General features: G+C 39.8%; 2 protein-coding genes across 10 annotated transcripts in view; one reads left to right on the forward strand and one right to left on the reverse strand.

The window, feature by feature from the left end:
• Positions 1-18,180, reverse strand: part of LOC134631351 (mothers against decapentaplegic homolog 3-like) — a 284,592-nt gene that overhangs the window by 200,157 nt on the left and 66,255 nt on the right. The gene's annotated exons all lie outside the window — the stretch shown is intronic.
• megf11 (multiple EGF-like-domains 11) overlaps positions 1-18,180 on the forward strand; it is a 75,134-nt gene that overhangs the window by 36,112 nt on the left and 20,842 nt on the right. For all 8 annotated transcript variants that reach the window (XM_063479578.1, XM_063479575.1, XM_063479577.1 and 5 more), the window contains 5 exons: positions 12,450-12,696; positions 12,836-12,956; positions 13,355-13,491; positions 16,687-16,899; positions 17,379-17,553. In XM_063479578.1, coding sequence (XP_063335648.1) covers positions 12,450-12,696; positions 12,836-12,956; positions 13,355-13,491; positions 16,687-16,899; positions 17,379-17,553 — 893 coding nt within the window. The remainder of the gene's footprint in view (positions 1-12,449; positions 12,697-12,835; positions 12,957-13,354; positions 13,492-16,686; positions 16,900-17,378; positions 17,554-18,180) is intronic.

The following is an 18,180-nucleotide window of genomic DNA, read 5'->3' on the forward strand; positions in this document are numbered from 1 at the left end:
ACGTGTTTCTGTATTGTTGGGATTCATTTGGTAGGTGGATAGGCACACTGATTGACCGCCTTTAAGATGAATCATATTAAGTGTTTACAGTGGGGTGGGGGTGGGGGGGGGGGGGGGATATTCATATGCCGTGACACCCGAGACACATAAAATCACGGCTTTGAGAGAACAACTAGCAAGTTTTTTTTGCTCACACTGTGTGGAGAGGAGTGGTTAAAAATGCAGAGACAACAGAAAATTTGCATTTATGCACCTCTCTGTGTTAGTCGATGAGTTCCGGTGCTGTTTTAGCCGTGTGTCTCAAGCTTTAGGGAGTTCAATAATCAGACTGACAGATGGACATTCGCACTTTGACTTTTTTTAAAAAAAACAAACATTTTTTATGCCTGGTGTTTTCTTGACAGTATTAGCTTGAATACATGTAAACCTAGATGCTAATGCTGTCAAGGCTTAACACCTGTTTTCTCAGCTCAGGATGAAACTCGTTGCATTTTTATTTTATTTCCAGTTTAGCTTTAATCTGCTCAAACTGCATGGTTCCAGTTTCTTAAGGTTTCTGCACAATATTAATTTCTTGGTTCCTTTCCACACAGCACCACAAAGTCATATACGTGTCTAAATAAAAAGTATTAGCAGGACTTCCAAGTATTTAATGTTTCTTGTTTTTACTTCACAACCATGTGAACGAGACAATAAAACTGCAGAAAAATTATTTTGTCAGTAGGCTGGCTGTCTTCAAATTTTTCCAATTTAACACAATGCTTTTTTTCTCTACATTTTAATTTAAGGTTCAGCAGAGTTAGTTGAAAAAAACAGAGTCTGTTCCTTCCTTTACTTAAGCGACACTGGATACTATTTGGCTAGAGGGCACTTATAAGATGGTCCTTAGCGAATGTGAATGAATGGGGCTGGAATATAAAATAAATATACTCCCATGTCTAGACCAAACTGTTACACTTTGATTTCAGTTTTCACGAATGGAGTTTTAATTTTATATCAGGATTAAAATTGAACTTTACTAATATTTTTTGTTTTGCTTACACGGAAGCTAAATTCTCCCCACAAAATGCTTTAATATTCTGCTAGTGCTGATTGGTCAGCTGAGATTTCCCCAATCACTTTGTCAGGACACTCTCCAATAATGAGACCTGTTTTCAAACAACTTCAGCAAATCAAGTACACGCCTGAGTACACACTTAAAAAAAAAAAAGCAAACTTAAATGTACATATTAAAAGCTGCCTATGCCATCTGCAGGTGCTTTATTATTGGTTGCCCTCAGGTGTCTGCTGCTAGGAAACTCTCAGCTGCAGCTCAGTTGATCTATAAAAATTGAAAGTGACTCATATTACCCATAAATATTATCTTAACCCTTTTTATTAAAAACATGCAAGATGAACTAAATATCCAGTATTAGGAGATTCAGCTCCACAAGGTCTATCCTGTAAGCACCCTTTATGAGTCGGGATCTACTGAGCATTTTTTAACCCGTGTGTAGTGAGAGGGAAGTCTGAGGTTTCCCTTATGCTGTCAACTTGCCGTCAATCAAGTCAGATCTAAAGATGTGCTCACTGTCCAGATGAGGAAGATTAAACTCAATTTCTATTGCAATTTTTGGTTATTTATGTTTAAGATAGCAGGTTTTAGGTTAAGTCTTAAAGCGAATTTTTCAGTGGCTTTAAGTAACTACTGTTACTAATGTTACTCTCTTATCCTTTGGCGTTTTTAAGAGATAAAAACACAACCGATTGCTGTCATTTTTCAAAAAAATAGCAGAAATAATATATTCTTTCTTTCATCTTTTATCACCTGTATCTTTTATCCACCAAGTATGCTTAAGTAGTGCATTAGTTTATGATTTAAATGAACCACTTAGTTGAGAATTAAATTATGATACCATCTCAGATTGATACTGGACATATTCATTGATAGCTGCTGATCTGTTTTCAAGGGATTTTTAAAAATAACTGGCAACAATCTTGATATTAGAATAACTACATAATTGTTGTCTAAAGTAACCCTGTCATGACTGTAGTGAGTTATAAGGAAGAAGTCATGCAAAACAAGCAGTTCGATGGTTCAGTTCTTGAGAAGCTGTGATGGATATGTTTCATGTTTTTTCTGGCCTGAGCAGTGGCAGATTAGTAATGCACAGAAATGAGCAGATTAATCAATAATGAAAACAATCATTAGTATAACCTTGAAAGGTAAAACCAAAATGTGTTTTTTCTTAAGCTTTATTTTTTCTTAAATTGCTTTTTTTGTTATTACTAATGTCTGTGTGCTAGTTTACAAAAGTAATACCGGCAATTTCATTGTATCTACTTAAGGGTAACTTTAAAGAAAATCTTTAAAATCTAAAATGATAATGAAATAAAAGTACGTATTTACTTAAAAAATATTGTTATACACCAGTCCCACTGGGATATAATGATACATAAAAATGCAGATACACTGTGCAATTAAAGCTTTTGTGGTGTGTGATATTGAATATACAGTGTAGTGGGGCTCCAAGGGGATTGCCATTACAGCTGCAGCCTGCAGGATGCTGTGTTGTTTATATATTATGATATGCTGTGCTTGTGCTAATTTTTTGTTTGACAATGCAAAAAACAGAACCTGCTTTTATAACCTGCTACTTTCAGTAGAGCAGTCTGGTGTAGACATAGATAATTCATGTCATGTAGATTTTAAAACAACCTGGTAAAAAAAAAAAAAATCTCTTTCAAGCGTGTACCTCTGATTGCTAAATCCACCTGTGATTGGCCGTGCCTCCTCTGAGCTTCTATATGCACTGTAATAATGAAGCAGACTCTATACACTGATATCTACAGAAAGTGATAATCTGCTAATCCACATAAAACCACAGAACCCATACCGTAAACACAGGACTTGAACTAATTAGTGCCATGTACATAAATTCAACAGCTGCAGCTTTTCTTCTTTAGGACTCCATTTATTAAGACTACTTATGCAAATAAAGCCAGTCACAAATCTCTAATTGTGATACCAGGGACACAACAACCCCTCACACTGAAGCCATGTGTTTTAAAATGAGTGCAGAGCTGCAGTTAAAGTGCACAATATGGCTGAAAAGATAACAAAACATAATATGATTTTACCAATATAGCCAATTACACCAGAGGCAACAACAAGAAGGAGTACCATGTAGTCAAACGCTGTCTCATCTTGAGATTTTTTCTTTAAAATGGTTTCATGCTGACTGCTGAAGTAGCCGGAGGTAATATGTTTTGTTGCTTGAGCCTGCCATAGCAGAGAACTGAATGGAAGGTTGTGATATTTCACATTTGGTCGGATATTGAATTGTTAACACTACTATTTGGTGCCCACGTATTAAATGTCTTCAAGGTCTCCTCTACACATGAGTCTCGACAGACGTGGATGTAAACTGCAGCATGACTGGTCGATAGAGCCACTCCGCAACAACGTGGTAATCCAAGTTTTTCCACCAAGCAGGTTTTTTGACTCTTGAAGGTCAGCGGTTTGGAAGATCCTTTTAAGGTGTTCTCTTTAGTTGATTACTAATGTGTCTTTTGTGCAAACAAAGTTACCAATTTGCAGTGGTGGTGAGTTAGTAACTCCGATATTCTATTACAAGCAAAGACTGAGTTATATTTTTATTGAACTTAAATTACACAGATTTTAGGGTAAGATAAGATAAGATAAGATAAGATAAGATAAGATAAGATAAGATAAGATAAGATAAATGCAGAATCCTGCCACTGTTTGAAACTACTGGATCGTAATTATAGGCGCATTAAGTAAATGCTTTCATCTTACTGTAGTTTTATGCATACAGTCTTAATCTGGAAAATAACTGTAAATCTGGTTTAGAAAGTAGTAACTTCACGTGGGAAATATATAGAGCTACAATGGTAGGGGTGGCTGTATTGGCATTATATGAATATACATCAGTCTCCACTCTCTTGATTGCGCACCCCTTCACATCGACTGTCGTTGCCCTATGGCAGATTCTACTTCATCCTAATTAGAATTAATAATTGAAAATAGGAAATCAATATGTGCAAATTAAGTCTGGTAACAGTTGGTATTGTCAGGTTGACATTGTTTTTTGAAGGGACCACGCCATTCCAGGTGACTGATTTACTGCTGTGTGTTATGTCTTTGAAGTGCTACAGTCGTGGCTTTATTTATACCCGGGTCACTGTGTATTGTTGTGCACTGTAGATAAATGCCCGCCTTTGCTCTGATTGCTTTTTTTGTTGTTGTTGTCCTGTGGCAAGAGAGCAAAGGGTTTGTTTTCTGCAGGACAGGGTGAAGGGTAAATTATTAATTGGAAGGAGCAGTGGGCTGTGTAACAATTTGCTGATCCAGAGGCTTTCATGAGCCGTGTCAGGTTGTGTTGAACAAGTGACTGGTTTACTGCAATGAGGCAGAGCATCTCTCGCAGGGCGCTTGCATTACTGCTCAACATGGGCAGCTTTATTAGAAACTGAGGGGCACTCTTTTTAGTAGCGTTACTTGTAAGTGCTCGTTTGGAATAACACGTGAGATGACCTGGCCTTGTCGGTCTCAGTCAGCCACTGGTCCTGTTAACCCAGTTACAGCTGTGCTGCAGGGGAGCTGGCTGCAGTACTTCTATTGATCCATGTTAGCATCCTATAGAGTAGAACTCAGACAAATGATCAGATCCTCCTCAGGATAAAGAACCAGGTCAGACTTTTTAATCAGTAATGCATAGTCCTAAAAGAATTAAGCTATTCACTCATTAGTTTTGTGGCTCCAAGTAGGCAACAGTCAGGTCTTGTTAGTTCTTCTCCAGCTGCAAGGTGGTATCAGGAGGAAGTGTATGGTGCATTATAGTGAAATGTTTGAGCAGCAAACTCTGCTCATAGACCTTGTATTGTTAACTTGATTGTGTGCTGCTTTTCCCCCCAGGGAAATGCGAGCGCACAGGGTCTCAGCTAAGATGAATTAGGGCAGGACAAAAGACACGCCCAACAGCAGAAGCCGCAGCATGCTGTTATTCCAGTTCAGCAAAACGGCGCCCATAACTATTGGCAGTTTCCTCTGTATATTTAGAAGTTCATTTGTCAAGCCCTCATGGATGTATCTAAACTTTTTACTTGTCGTGCCTGGGTTTTCTGGGGACTAATAAATAACAGCATAATGGGTGTCAGCAGAGCACGGAGGTGCCAGTAGGACCTGTCTTGTAGCGTATTGGCTGCTTTTACAGCCCCAGGTTTAACAAAGCTCAGAGACATTTATCACTCAGTGCAAATTTACCACTTTACACAACAATCATCACTTTCCCTGTAGACCCCGTCCCAGCCCTGTCTGCTTCTCACTCAGTTAGTCTGCATCAATGAGTCAGGGAGCTGTGATGAATAGTTGAGTGTGGCTTTTTTTTTGAATAGCTCCTTTTGCAAATAGCTCATATTGATTGAAGAGCAGAGTATTACATATTCTCGTGTCAGCTAAATTGTAGGAACAATTGTTTCATTGTTCATTTTTTTAAAAATATAATTTTAACATTTAAAATGTCTAAAGAAAGTCTGTCTCTTTATGCCATTTGTAAGTGGTGGCTTGTCTGCATTAATTCTGACCATGAAGTATAATTTGAAAATTCAGATCTGTCAAGGAAAGAAGGGGAAAAAAAGAACAAAGCTAGTGGAACAAAGTGCGATCCAGACAATATGAAACTCAGAGGTGCATTCTGCTCATGAGGCAATGCAGGCGACTCATCAAGACAATGAGTCACGCTGCTTTGCTTTGCTACAAGCTCTGCTCAAAAGTAAGCGTGGAGTAAAAGGCTCTCAGGCGCCAGAGCGTTTTCCCTTCTAATGTCTTTAGTTAAGTTATTCCTCAAGTGTCAACAGTGTGTGTTAATAATAGTTATGTGACAGTGAGTGACTCAGGCAGTGGGGAGTGAAGTCAGGCTGCCTGCCAAATATTCCAGTAGCAATAATGTGGCTTTTACAGTTTGAGTGGGCAAAGGAGAAAGCAACCGTCTGCACCATCCACCACCACTAGCCAGCATTTATACTATAATTGTAATTGAAGTTTGCTTTTCCCCTCCGTCGAGCTGAATAAATGATGTCTAAAACTTGGGCGCCATTTGAATGGTGAAAGATATTCTGTGTTTAAAGAGCTTGACTGAGGCCTTCATTTTGAATTTAGCTTGAAGAAGCTTATGGCAGCTTTCAGCGGCGCAGACTTCTCCTCATCGAGAACAGTGACAAACATTTTGCTGTAAGTTGCCAAGTTCAGGAGAGCTCCTGAATGAAGTCAGCTGCTGAAAGCTGTTTGGTTTTAATCCTGTTGCAGCCAGCCTCTGATTATGCAGGCTCTTGAGCATACTTCAAAGCTCAGCACCACCATGATGGCTCTCTCAGCCTATTCTTTGGACATCACCTTCAGAAGTTTACTACCTGCCGGTAGCCCTTCGTGATCTGTTTTGTTCCAGCAGAGGGGATTTTACTCAGCATCCTGGGATTGGACCTTTCCCTGTGTGTGAGGTTATCCACATTCTAACTGTTATACATTATGAGCTCTGAGAGCTCAGGCTGGATGGTGTATGTGTCCTCTGGTTAGACACAGTGACCCGGGCCAGACCAGTTAATGGTTTGGACTGCATCTTCTCTGGTTTCAGTCTGTGGGATTTGTTGCCTACAGACCGAAACCCACAGGGGTCCTCATCACCACACACAATTTAGCTGTTCTCTCTGGAAGCTGAAGCCTTCATGCTACATGCTACTTTCTTCTGCTATTTCTCTCTGTTTTTGCCCGCAGCTCATCATGAACTCTGACTCCTTAATCACAGTTAAATGCTGGCAGAGCTGGGGAGTGAGAGACTACTGGGTAAAGTTTCCGAACCTCCGTGTAGGAGAGAGACAGCAAGATAATGGGCTTTGCTCTCAATGTGCTGAGGCCTCTAACTGGAAGCTAAAGGAGGTTTAAAACTTCAAATAGTAACATTTGTTGAGCTCCTAAGCACCAGAAAAGTCTGTAAATTAAGCACGGGATAGATTTTGGTTTATTCTGTTTCTCTCCGCCTCTCTGGTATTTATGCATTTATTTTTTTAACTGATATTATATTTTTAGTTATGCATGTAAGAATGTAAAATGCCATCTCTACTAATGTGGCCAAGGTTTGAGCTGAAGCCAGAGGTGATGATGCCTCTAAGTTGTAGAGACACTGCCCATTTTTCTGCTGTGTTGAGGGAGCACTGTTGAGCAGAGGAAGCTCTGATGAGTGCTTATAGACTGCTAAACCAAGTTGCAGTTAAACTGCTCATCCATTACCACCACCGCCCGCACACCCCTCAAGTTTAATGTGCCAGGGTCGTTTGCGTGGCAGCAGCTCAACCTTCAGGGAGCTCATTCATGGCAGACTGGAGGCCAGGAGCAGATTAGATCAAATCAGTGAGAGCCCTGTAATGTAGTCTCTAGTCTGTCCAAACGCAAAAGCAATACTGCACTAGCCCAGTGTTTCGGGACCCCCTTCAGGGCAGACCTGTCCGTATCAGTGAAGGGCTGATCATCTTCCTGCTGTGTACCTGGAAAAACAGGCTTCAGTGCCGACCATGAAACAGAGTTCATTAAGCTCCAATTTTGGTTGATCACAGCTCTGGCAAAGTGAGCATAGAAGGGGGGGGGGGGGCTCAGCATCTTTACATTTTCAGCTCAGGCTGTGTTGGTGTGCGAATCAATAGGGGAATATTCACCATCCTGGCTGCTGTGCTGTCCTGGATCTCAAGCTGGGCTTTTCTGTGAGGCAATACAGCTGCTGATGGAGAGATGCAGTGCCATATCAGTCACTTAAATCATTACTAGAACCTCAAATGAACAATTACCTGGATAGGACTGAAGGCAGCTTACTATCCCACCTCAGTGCTGATCATTCTTCATTCACATTGTGATTGTTGATCAGTAGTTGTTTCCTTGATTACAGGTCCAATTAAGTTTTGTGGATGTTTTTTTTAAACAGACCAATTCCTAGGAATGTGTGAATTACTTGTTTTACATCATACCCTCAGGTACTTCTTAGTAATGCCACTGAATTTAACACTGAGCCATTGTCTCATACAGGTGTGGATCCAAATTAAACTTTTCTGTTATATTACTCCAAGTTCAGCACAATTAGTCAGCTTGTACATTTAGCAAAATGTGAAAAATGAGTGCTCGCAAACGTTTACAACAGTTTGATAATTCGACTGCCTCAAGTACCTTATTTCTTTTTTCATTTTGACAGCTGGCTGCTGAAGTTCCACCTGAAAAGAGGCGTTAAAAACATTAAAGTATCAAACTGTTATATATGAAAAATGATTTGTTCCTCGTGTTAGTCTCTGAGTCCTTCATTCTTTCGTATAGTCACTGAAAGGTGTGAACAGCTTGCACATGTGCTTCTCTTTTTTTTTGCAGATTAATTTCAGGGTGTTATTAAGATTTTTCTCTGTGATGGTTGTGATATGTCAACATCGCATATATTCAGTCTCACACTATACATTTTACCACCATTTCATCGTAACAGAACTGTATTCGCACCTCTTTAATCATTTTATTTGCTTGTTGGTAACGCAGAGCTGTTATCTGTCCACTACAAGGAATTTGAACCAAAACATTTAAAACCTGCAAATTTACATTTTTATATCAACACTGAGTCTAATGACTGCTTTTAGATGTGGTGAAATGATCTGCTTTTACATGTGGTGTTACTGGAAGGATCAGCACCACCAAATTCATGCCTTTGTAACTGCATGCAGAAATTTGCAGTGACTTCATCTTGAGTCACAGGTTGTCATGAGATCAGATGAGACAGGTCCTGACTACATAAGGCTGCCAGGTTCCCATGCTAAACGAGATCTTAAGTATTGTATTACAGGACAGATTAAACTGCTGAGACCATAAACTGAATAGGAAATGTTGGTGTTGAAGCCGGTCCCAGCTGTTATAGTGGGAGATGCAGGATACACCTTGCACAGTTCATCAGTCTCTTGCAGGGCTAACACATTCACACATTCATACTCACACCTACCAATTAAACTGACATGCATGCTTTCAGACTGTGGGAGAAAACCAGAGTAATCAGAGAGAACCCACTCAAAGGCCCCAGCTACATTTGTTGGATTCAAACCCAGGACCTCCTTGTTGTGAGGCAACACTGCTAACCACCTCTGAAAATGCTTAGAGGGATAATAAGTGGAGCCAGTAGTGAGGTCATAGGCAATTTTCTCAACCACCGGGATCACCCCCTGCTGGCCATTTTAAAGAATACAGGTTTAATGCACTTGTGTGAAGGGTCCATGTTTCGAACCGGTAGGTTAAGGTGCCCTGACACACACAAAGAAGAAGATATTGTGCTGACTGTTTGTTTTATGATGTCGCTCTTCCCCTTGCATGCAGCTTTAAAAGTAGCAACTGCAACATATAAATTATGCCCACATCCTTGGCAGCATTACTGTATGATGAAGATGATGTTAGAAAACCTTTAAATTTTTCATCCGAAGAGCTGTAAAGTTGGATTTTGGTATTTTCTAGAATGATAGAAAATGTTAAAAAGCTGAAGTTTCAGCTGTATTCAGTACTAAACATAAAGTTATGAAATGTTCATAATTAATACATCTTTATGTGAAAGGTTTTCTGAATGCTAGGGTAGCAACATAGGAAATATCAAATAGAAAAAAATCATATTAAAATGAGAGGTATCCTGGGTAAAGACCTTAATATATTTACTTACTTTTAGAGAGATGGTTGGTCAGGATGTCTTTTGGGGAAGTAGTTAACAATAATGTTTACAAGGCTGACAAACAGGGTGTTTGTCAGCCAGAAGCTTTCTTTCACTTGTTTTCTTTTGTATTGATTCATACAGACACGAGATATGAATGTTGTTGTGCATTGTTGCTACCTTATAATAGGACAAGCACAAGCATATATGGGTAGTTTTTGAGAGTCTGAAACAGAAGATCAGTGAACTGTCTCATTTTGATTTCTAATCAGGTCTTTTCATTGGGGAGTCCACACGTTCTTCCTGTCTCTCTGTGTCCATTTTTCTTAGCAATTGCTTGACAGCGTTAGCTCTGTGGAGGGCCTTTTGTCTGTTTTTTGCTCAAGGCATCCTCATAAAAGTACCTGCTCTCATATGATCCTGAGCAGGAGTGAAAAAAAATCCTTGGAAAGACCAAAACCAGCAATTTGTTGTCATACCTCTCAACTCTGTGGTATTGAGCCACAAGATAATTTATTCCCACTGAAGATCTAAACAGTGCCATGATTTTATTATTTAGTTGTTGTTTTTTTAAAGCAAACATCTTACCAAGCAGGAAAATTCTGTGTTGTTGTTGCTGGCTACAACAGGAAGATGGTAAACATATTGGATCAGTCCATAAACCGCAGTGCCAGTGTACTGGTTTTGGTCATGAAGGAACACCACGGGTAATGTTCCCTCTAAGCTGTGCGCGTGCACAATTGCGCACTGCTGGCACGGTCTCTGCGCACAGAAAATCTGTGTTGTACACAAAAAAAAAATCTAACCTGAATTGAAATTAAAATAAATACGTTAACAATTCTGTTTTGCAGTGTTAGTCAGTAAGTGACTGGCTGCTCCAGTATGGGATTAGAACGATGCCACCTTATCCCGTAGTCCAGCCAATGATTCACATTCGTATATACGCAGCTAACCAACGTCATTGACAGGCTATGGCAGCGTCCTTATGTGCCGACACCGGCTAGCAAAGCGGCGTGGCTGATGTGGAGTGAAGCCACGTTAATGACAACGTGTACAACCATTGGAGATGTAAGCAGGACAGACGGAAAATTGACGGAAAAAGTGTGGACTATACCACAATTTAAAAACTATACCAGTTTTTAAATTGTGTTGATAGGCCACGTAAAACCAGAGTTATGATAAAAATATATGCAATGTTTGTTTTTTTTCCTATCGTTGTTTATATTTACTGCGGGAAGAAACGGTAAAAACGGCGTTTTATAAGGAAAATGCTCAAAAGCACTCTCCGCCTGTGAGCAAAAACAGCCCCCCTCCCAATCCCCCCTGCCTTTCCTATTGGTGGAAAAATGTACCATGTGGACCAATCAAAAAATGATATGGCAACATGGCATTTAGTTGTTTAGGAAGGAGGGAGATTTAGGAGTGACGGCGGTGTTTTGAGATGTGAGAGATTTGCCACGTTTAGCGCAAATCTTGTGTAGTTAGTGTGAAGTGTAGTCAATAGTTTTGTTGTGTGTGTCAGAACAATGAGGCGACTACTGAATGTTACAGGTGTTACAGGAGTGATACATCTCCTGTTGTCAGGCCTGCAGGTATCAGGCTGTTGTTCTCCTTTATCTCATAGCGGACAGAAATTATTTTTTGGAGTGGCACAAATAATTTGTGTGGCATCAAATTTTATGCAGTAAATATTTTGAAATGTTTATTTAAAAAAATGCCTTGGCTGCATTTTTAGGTAAACAGCTGCAAGAAACTTTGTTGTTTGCAAAACTCAGTTACTTTTTTGAAGAAGTAACTATATAATTAATTGCCCAACATTGGTCATTATATACTGTATTTTGCAGACAGAGAGTTACAGGACTCTCTCCCAGACCACAGACTCATACTCATAATACAAGTCAGAGCTTTATAAAAAAAAAAAAAAGAAAAAAAAAAGTTGTGTTTTCAAAATTGAAGTTCAAGTTATTTTTACTTCCAATAGTGTTAACATACCACACAGGTCATGAACAAGATTTTTTAAAATTTTTATTATAAGTGGGCTAAAGCAGTTATTTAAAAGTAGTCTAACATAAATGTAAATGCTGTAATTTGATTATTTTAATAAACCATGTAACTTGGATGGATTAGATGCTGCCGTGACCACAGTGCACACGTCTGCTGTTGCTCACAGTGGTCCAAGTGTCCGCTCAGGGAGTTTGTGTGTTCGCTCAGACACATGAAAAATTAGAGGGAACATTGACCACGGGTACCAGTGTGCTTTAGTGATGTGTTTTTAATCGAGGTCTGTGGCCCAGAGGAAGACTATCAGCCTTTTGGTACACAGATAGTATTTTAATAATATGTTAAATTAATTGAGTGAATAGATTAAATCCAGCAATTTGTTTGCTGTTACATGTTCAAAAGATAAAAAATACACAGATTAAAGCTTTAGATTTTGAATTTGTTGAACTGATGAAAATTAATATTGGAGGCACAGAGATAGATTTGCAAGCAGTCTGAGACAGCGCTTCCAAATCATACCATTATAATAAAGAGTAATTCATTGGGAGGAAGATTTCCCCTGATCATTTATTATTAATGATGAACTTTTATGGTTATTCCAAACAATCATTAATGAGTCACTTTATTATTTATTGTGCTTTTATGTGACCATTATGATTTTCAGTGTTCACGAGTGTATTCTGATGCATAGTCTCCTCTTTTTTCTGGTGTACTTGATGCCACTTGTCTCTGTGCCTGCAGGCTGCGAGAGTGACTTCTGGGGACCTCACTGCAGCAATCGGTGCCAGTGCCAAAATGGGGCTAAGTGTAACCCCATCACAGGTGCCTGTGTCTGCACTGATGGGTACCAGGGATGGCGTTGTGAGGAGCCCTGTGAGCATGGTTATTATGGCAAGGCGTGCCAGTTACCATGCCAATGTCTCAATGGTGCCACCTGCAACCACGAGACAGGAGAGTGCATCTGTGCACCGGGCTACACAGGGGCTTTGTGAGTACCACTATCATATTTACTCTTTTGGCACATTTTATGAAGCAATGTGAGTGTGCTATCCAATTTCTTGCTGATGCAAAGAACTGCAGGCAAACACAGGTTACTTATCTGAGACTTTTGACTTGTGTGCTGACAGCTGTGGGGAGCGCTGCCCCTCCGGTAGTCATGGGCCTCAGTGTGAACAGCGCTGCCCCTGTCAGAACGGAGGAACGTGCCACCACATCACAGGAGATTGTTCCTGCCCTGCTGGGTGGACGGTAGGTCACAGAAGCAAAAGCAAAGGCCCGAGGGGAGAAAATACTTGAACGCTGTTGTAAGTTTATGGGGGGGGGAAAAGTACAATAAATGAGAATGCTGTGTCTCTGCTCCCTGGAAGGAGAAAAAAAAAATAGAATTTGTAGTGTGGAGGCTGACTACTGTGAACTTTCCATGTGAAAATTAACTCTGCATTGACCTTTCTGAAGATAATATGTGAAAATATCTTCCACAGTAAAGTGTACACTTTTGAACTTACTCCTTGAATGTAATGCTTTCAGTTGCCTTCTAAAGAAAAATAAGAAGAAAAAGTAAACACATCTGCAGACACATAGGAGGACATTAACGATAGGTCTGAACCGTCCAAACTTCAATCAAGTGTGTTGGCTTGTTTTCACAGGGTTCAGTGTGTGCCCAGCCCTGCCCTCTTGGCAAATACGGCATCAACTGCAGCAAAGACTGTTCCTGTCGTAACGGTGGAATGTGCGACCACATCACGGGGCAGTGTCAGTGTGCAGCCGGCTTCAGTGGACGCAGGTATGCAGGTGACACCTCTGGCTGACAAACAGACCGCTCAGTTATTATTCAAAAAGGCTTTTTCTGAAGTTCTATCTGCAAACTTTTGTGCTCCTACTTAAAATAGATCATACAAAAGCATGATTTATTGATATTAGTATTTAATGCAAAAGAATGGTTTCATGCAGTTCCGCATTTAACAGTCACTCATTGACCCATTCTCTTTGTTGACTTCTAAATGAGGCACAAACCTGGCTGTTCTTTAAAAAGATAAAGGAAATCCTAGCATATTCTCATACTCAAGAGAAATAAGCATTTATAAATGCCCATTAGTCCATTTGAAGGTAGATTGGAAGCTTTTAATAGGAGCGTTGTATGTTTAATTAATCTTGTACTTCATGCTGGCCAGCAAGGTTTCATGTCTTCAGCCTTCATCCTCATCCACTCCCAGCCTATCCATTGATCTCACCATGAGCTACATGCTGTTTGGAGTCTGCTCATTAATTATAAGTAATGGGCTTATATTAAGGTCTCATTGAAATCCACAGATCTTTTTAGTTCCTCGTGCCTGCCAGAGCAGCCCAGAGCAGCCTGGGTTTATTAGTTCAGCTAAAGCAATTGTCTCTTGGATGGAAACACTTCCTTTACAAGACCTTTCCTTTACTTTATTATTTTGCAAAATTGCCCTCATTCATTTTGTCAGTGGCAGGTGAATTAAACTGCCAGGAATAATCTAAGATTGTGTTACCCCCCACCCTCGTGTGTCTAGTATAATAATACCATTGTCCTCTGATAAAACTAAAGCTAGGGTAATTTAAACATGAAACATAACTTGGCCATTTTATGTTGTAATTGAGCTATTTGTAAAAGCTTTGTTACACTCTTGAGACTGAAACTCCACCAGGACTGTATACTTAAGTCAGTATATTGAAGTGAAGGAAGAAATCCATTTTCTGATCTACACTAATTTATGTGCAGAAAACAAGCAGTTTCTGTTTAGCTGATGACGATTACTGAGTCTTGTCCAACCCCTGCAGAGACGCTGAAGTACTGACAGCAGAGGCCCGCTGTCCTCGTTAAAATTTGACCATGGATTTATGAAAGTATTTTTAAAGTAAACATTCATTATTAAAACCTTGAAATGTAAGAAGAGTGTTAATAATACATCCATATCATTTAATGTATTGAAGCTGGGGCTGGAGTTTTATTTCAATTCCAATTCTTAAAGAATCTTTGCATTGCGTAAATCATCATAAAACATTATTGTTTTTTAGTATTATATTTACATGCACTTCCAAAAACACCCTGTTGCATTCAGATCTGCCCCGATTCCTCGTGGCAGAGATTCAACAAGGTGCTGCAAACATTCCTCTGAGATTTTGGTTCATATTGACATGATAGCATTACGCAATTGCTGCAGATTTTTCAGCTGCGTGTATTGATGTGAATCTCCTGTTACACCGCATCCCAGGGGTACTCTGTTGTGGATTGAGAACGTGTGACTGTTGAGGCCGTTGGAGTACAGTGAGCTCACTGTCATCTTCAACAAACCAGTTTGAGATGATTTGAGCTTTGTGACATTGCGTGCTGTCTTGCTGGAAACAGTCATTAGATGATGGGTAGACTGCTGTAATAAAGGTACGGACATGGTCAGCAACAAAACTCAGGTAGGATGTTTAAACAGTGCTCAGTTGGTACTAATCGGTCGAAAGTGTGCCAAGAAAATATCCCCCACACCATTACACAACCACCAGTTGGAACTATTGATCCAAGGCAGGGGGGATTTTTTTTGTTCCCATTCTCTATAAACCCTTTAGATGGTTGTGTGAGAAAAGAGATCAGTAGATCAGCAGTTTCTCAAGTACTCAGACAAGAACATCTGACACCAGCAACCACGCCACATTCAGAGTCACTAAAATCACTTTTCTTCTCTGTTCTCATGCTCAATTTGAAGCAGGTCGTCGTGACAATGTCTAAATGAAGCTAACTGCTCAGAATTTCTGCCATGTGACTCAATGATTAGATATTTGCATTAAGAGGCAGTTGAAAGGTATACCTAACACAATGGCCGTTGAGTGTAATTAATGAGTATAACAAACTGTAATGTGGTTCTTGAAACCAACTGGACTTCTTTAAGTTTTTTGAAGATGTTTCTTCTTTCATCCGAGAAGGTTCCTCAGTTCTTAAACCAAATGTCTGAGAGTCCCAGGTATTTAAACCCTAGTGGGAGTTATCCCTTAAGAGGGTCATTGACCCGCTATTGATCATGTGCCTCATCACACGAGCCAAGGCGTGAAAAAGGTGAGTGTCATTATCAGCAGAGGTTTCAGGTGAAACCATCGTGAGACCTTGCCTCACTCTGTCATGTGAACTATTAAGATCACCTGATGCAAGATGTGAGTGGGGGTTGAGGCACCTGGAAAGGGATCTCAAATGTATTTAACAGCTAACCTTCTGAAGACACACAAAAATGTAGTCTGCTATAAAATCAGATGGTGACTGGCACCAACGTAAAACACAATTGAAATAATACAAATAAAACTTTACAAGCAATCTATTAAATATTTATCTTATGCTTTTAAAATGTGAACAGAGTGGTTAGAGTAAAATATTTACCCGCATTTATTTTCCTTTGAGTTTAGAAGGTTCAGGGTCTATGAAATATGTATCCAAAATGAAATGTTTCAGTTTTACTAAAATGGCTGTAATAGCAATATTGCTCATAATGAATATAAAATTGACTCAATTTCCTTCATGTAGTCGTGACCATGTGCAATTTGTAAAGACTTTTTAATGCTGTAGTGATTAAACATTGACATTGTTGAAAAATATCGTCATTTATTTCATTAACTGAACTGCACTCACAGAGCTGAAAGGTGGGATTTGTCTGTGTTTGAACCCAAAAACATGAAATAGAGAAAGGACAGAAAAATGAGCACATTTTAAAAGATGGAACCAAGGAGAGTTTGAGATTTTGCCGATTATTCTTTATTCAATTCAGTTTATTCAATTGTTGAAATTAACATTGTATATATCTGTATGTATACATATGTATACATATATATATATATCATACATGCACAAAAAGAATCTTTAACATTTCCAACATCAGATTTTCATGTTACAAGTCTTGACTCATTTTTTCCCCCATGTACCTGACATCTTTTAGAGCAGCAATTTAAAAGACCTCGTCATTGCTCTGTAATTTTCCTCCAGATGTCAGGATGACTGCCCTGTGGGCACCTATGGACCGCAATGTAACCAGAAGTGCGAGTGTCAGAATGGAGCCAAGTGTCACCATATCAATGGAGCCTGTCTATGTGAAACAGGGTTTAAAGGGCCTAATTGCCAGGAGAGATTCTGTCCCCCAGGTCTATACGGCCTCATTTGTGACAAGTACTGCCCCTGTAACACCACCAACACCGTGAGGTAAGTGAGACATCAGTGCAAGGCCACACACAGCTTTGCTCTGACCAAGCCCTGAAGCAAAGACTCTCCATATGAATAAAGATTTCTGCAACTCAATTTTGTCTCATCTTAGCTCTATGCCAGCACTCATTCTGAAGTCTGGACACCTCTTAGCCATGTCATCCAGTTAGCTTTTAATCGCGACCTTTGCTTCATTCATAATTTCTCAGCAGCATTCATAGTTAATGCAATGTTAATGCTCTGATTCCGGCAAGAGTTGGGCATCGGCCATAGAAGTCATTACAGAACGAAGGAGAAAAGGGACACCTCATCTATCAGAAACGAGCACGTAGACGCGTAGATGGATGAATGGCTTTTGGCGCGGACTTCACACTTTGATCCTGCTCAAGAATGAAGTGTTGATACTTTTAGAGCTCAAACTTCACCTCACCCTTTTTCTTCCTGTCATTGTCCCATATTTCTTTCTCATTATATTGTAGCTGCCACCCGCTTTCTGGTGAATGCACCTGCTCTGCGGGATGGACAGGGCTTTACTGTAATGAGACCTGTCCGCCTGGATTCTATGGAGAGGGATGCATGCTGACTTGCAGCTGTGCCAACGGAGCTGACTGTCATCCTGTCACGGGTACCTGTACATGTGCCCCTGGGTTCATGGTGAGTATCATGTACATTCACTGCTATTTTATTGTACTCATATCTGTGGCCACTTTCAGGATAATGTTTTATTAAAGATTTTCTTTCAAATTTGACCTTTACCTGATCTCATGAGATCTAGATCTCTGTTCCCAGAGCCAAAATGCCAAGGTGGGGCCACAGTTTCCTATGCAAACCAAAACACAGCCAATGTGTACTCAAGGAAAAGGAGGAAAAAAGAAGTTGGTGGAAAAACAGAGAAAAGAGCACTCAAAATGCATTAAAAACAAGCATAAGCTTAAACGGCATTTAAAACACTTAGAAAGAGCAGTCCTTGAACATCCATGACTTTGTGTTCTAAACCACGTTGACACTTGCATGTCCATTTTAATTTATTCGCAGCTATAATTACCATGTCAACTTGTAATTATGCTATTGGTTACATTAATTTCTCATGAAATGCTCAAGGGTTAATTGTATTTGTAACCTCGCTCCTCGTGATCTTTAATATACTGAAGAATATCTCTATCTCTACTAACCAATAATTGTACTCGCATGTCTCATACCATATGCTGTGAAACGCTTTACCCCTCTCCGCCGTGAGCCTAAGTTGTGAAGGTTGCAGCTTTGACTTATGTTTCATGTTTT

This window comes from Pelmatolapia mariae, linkage group LG7, assembly GCF_036321145.2.
Source record: "Pelmatolapia mariae isolate MD_Pm_ZW linkage group LG7, Pm_UMD_F_2, whole genome shotgun sequence".
NCBI classification, from domain to species: domain Eukaryota; kingdom Metazoa; phylum Chordata; class Actinopteri; order Cichliformes; family Cichlidae; genus Pelmatolapia; species Pelmatolapia mariae.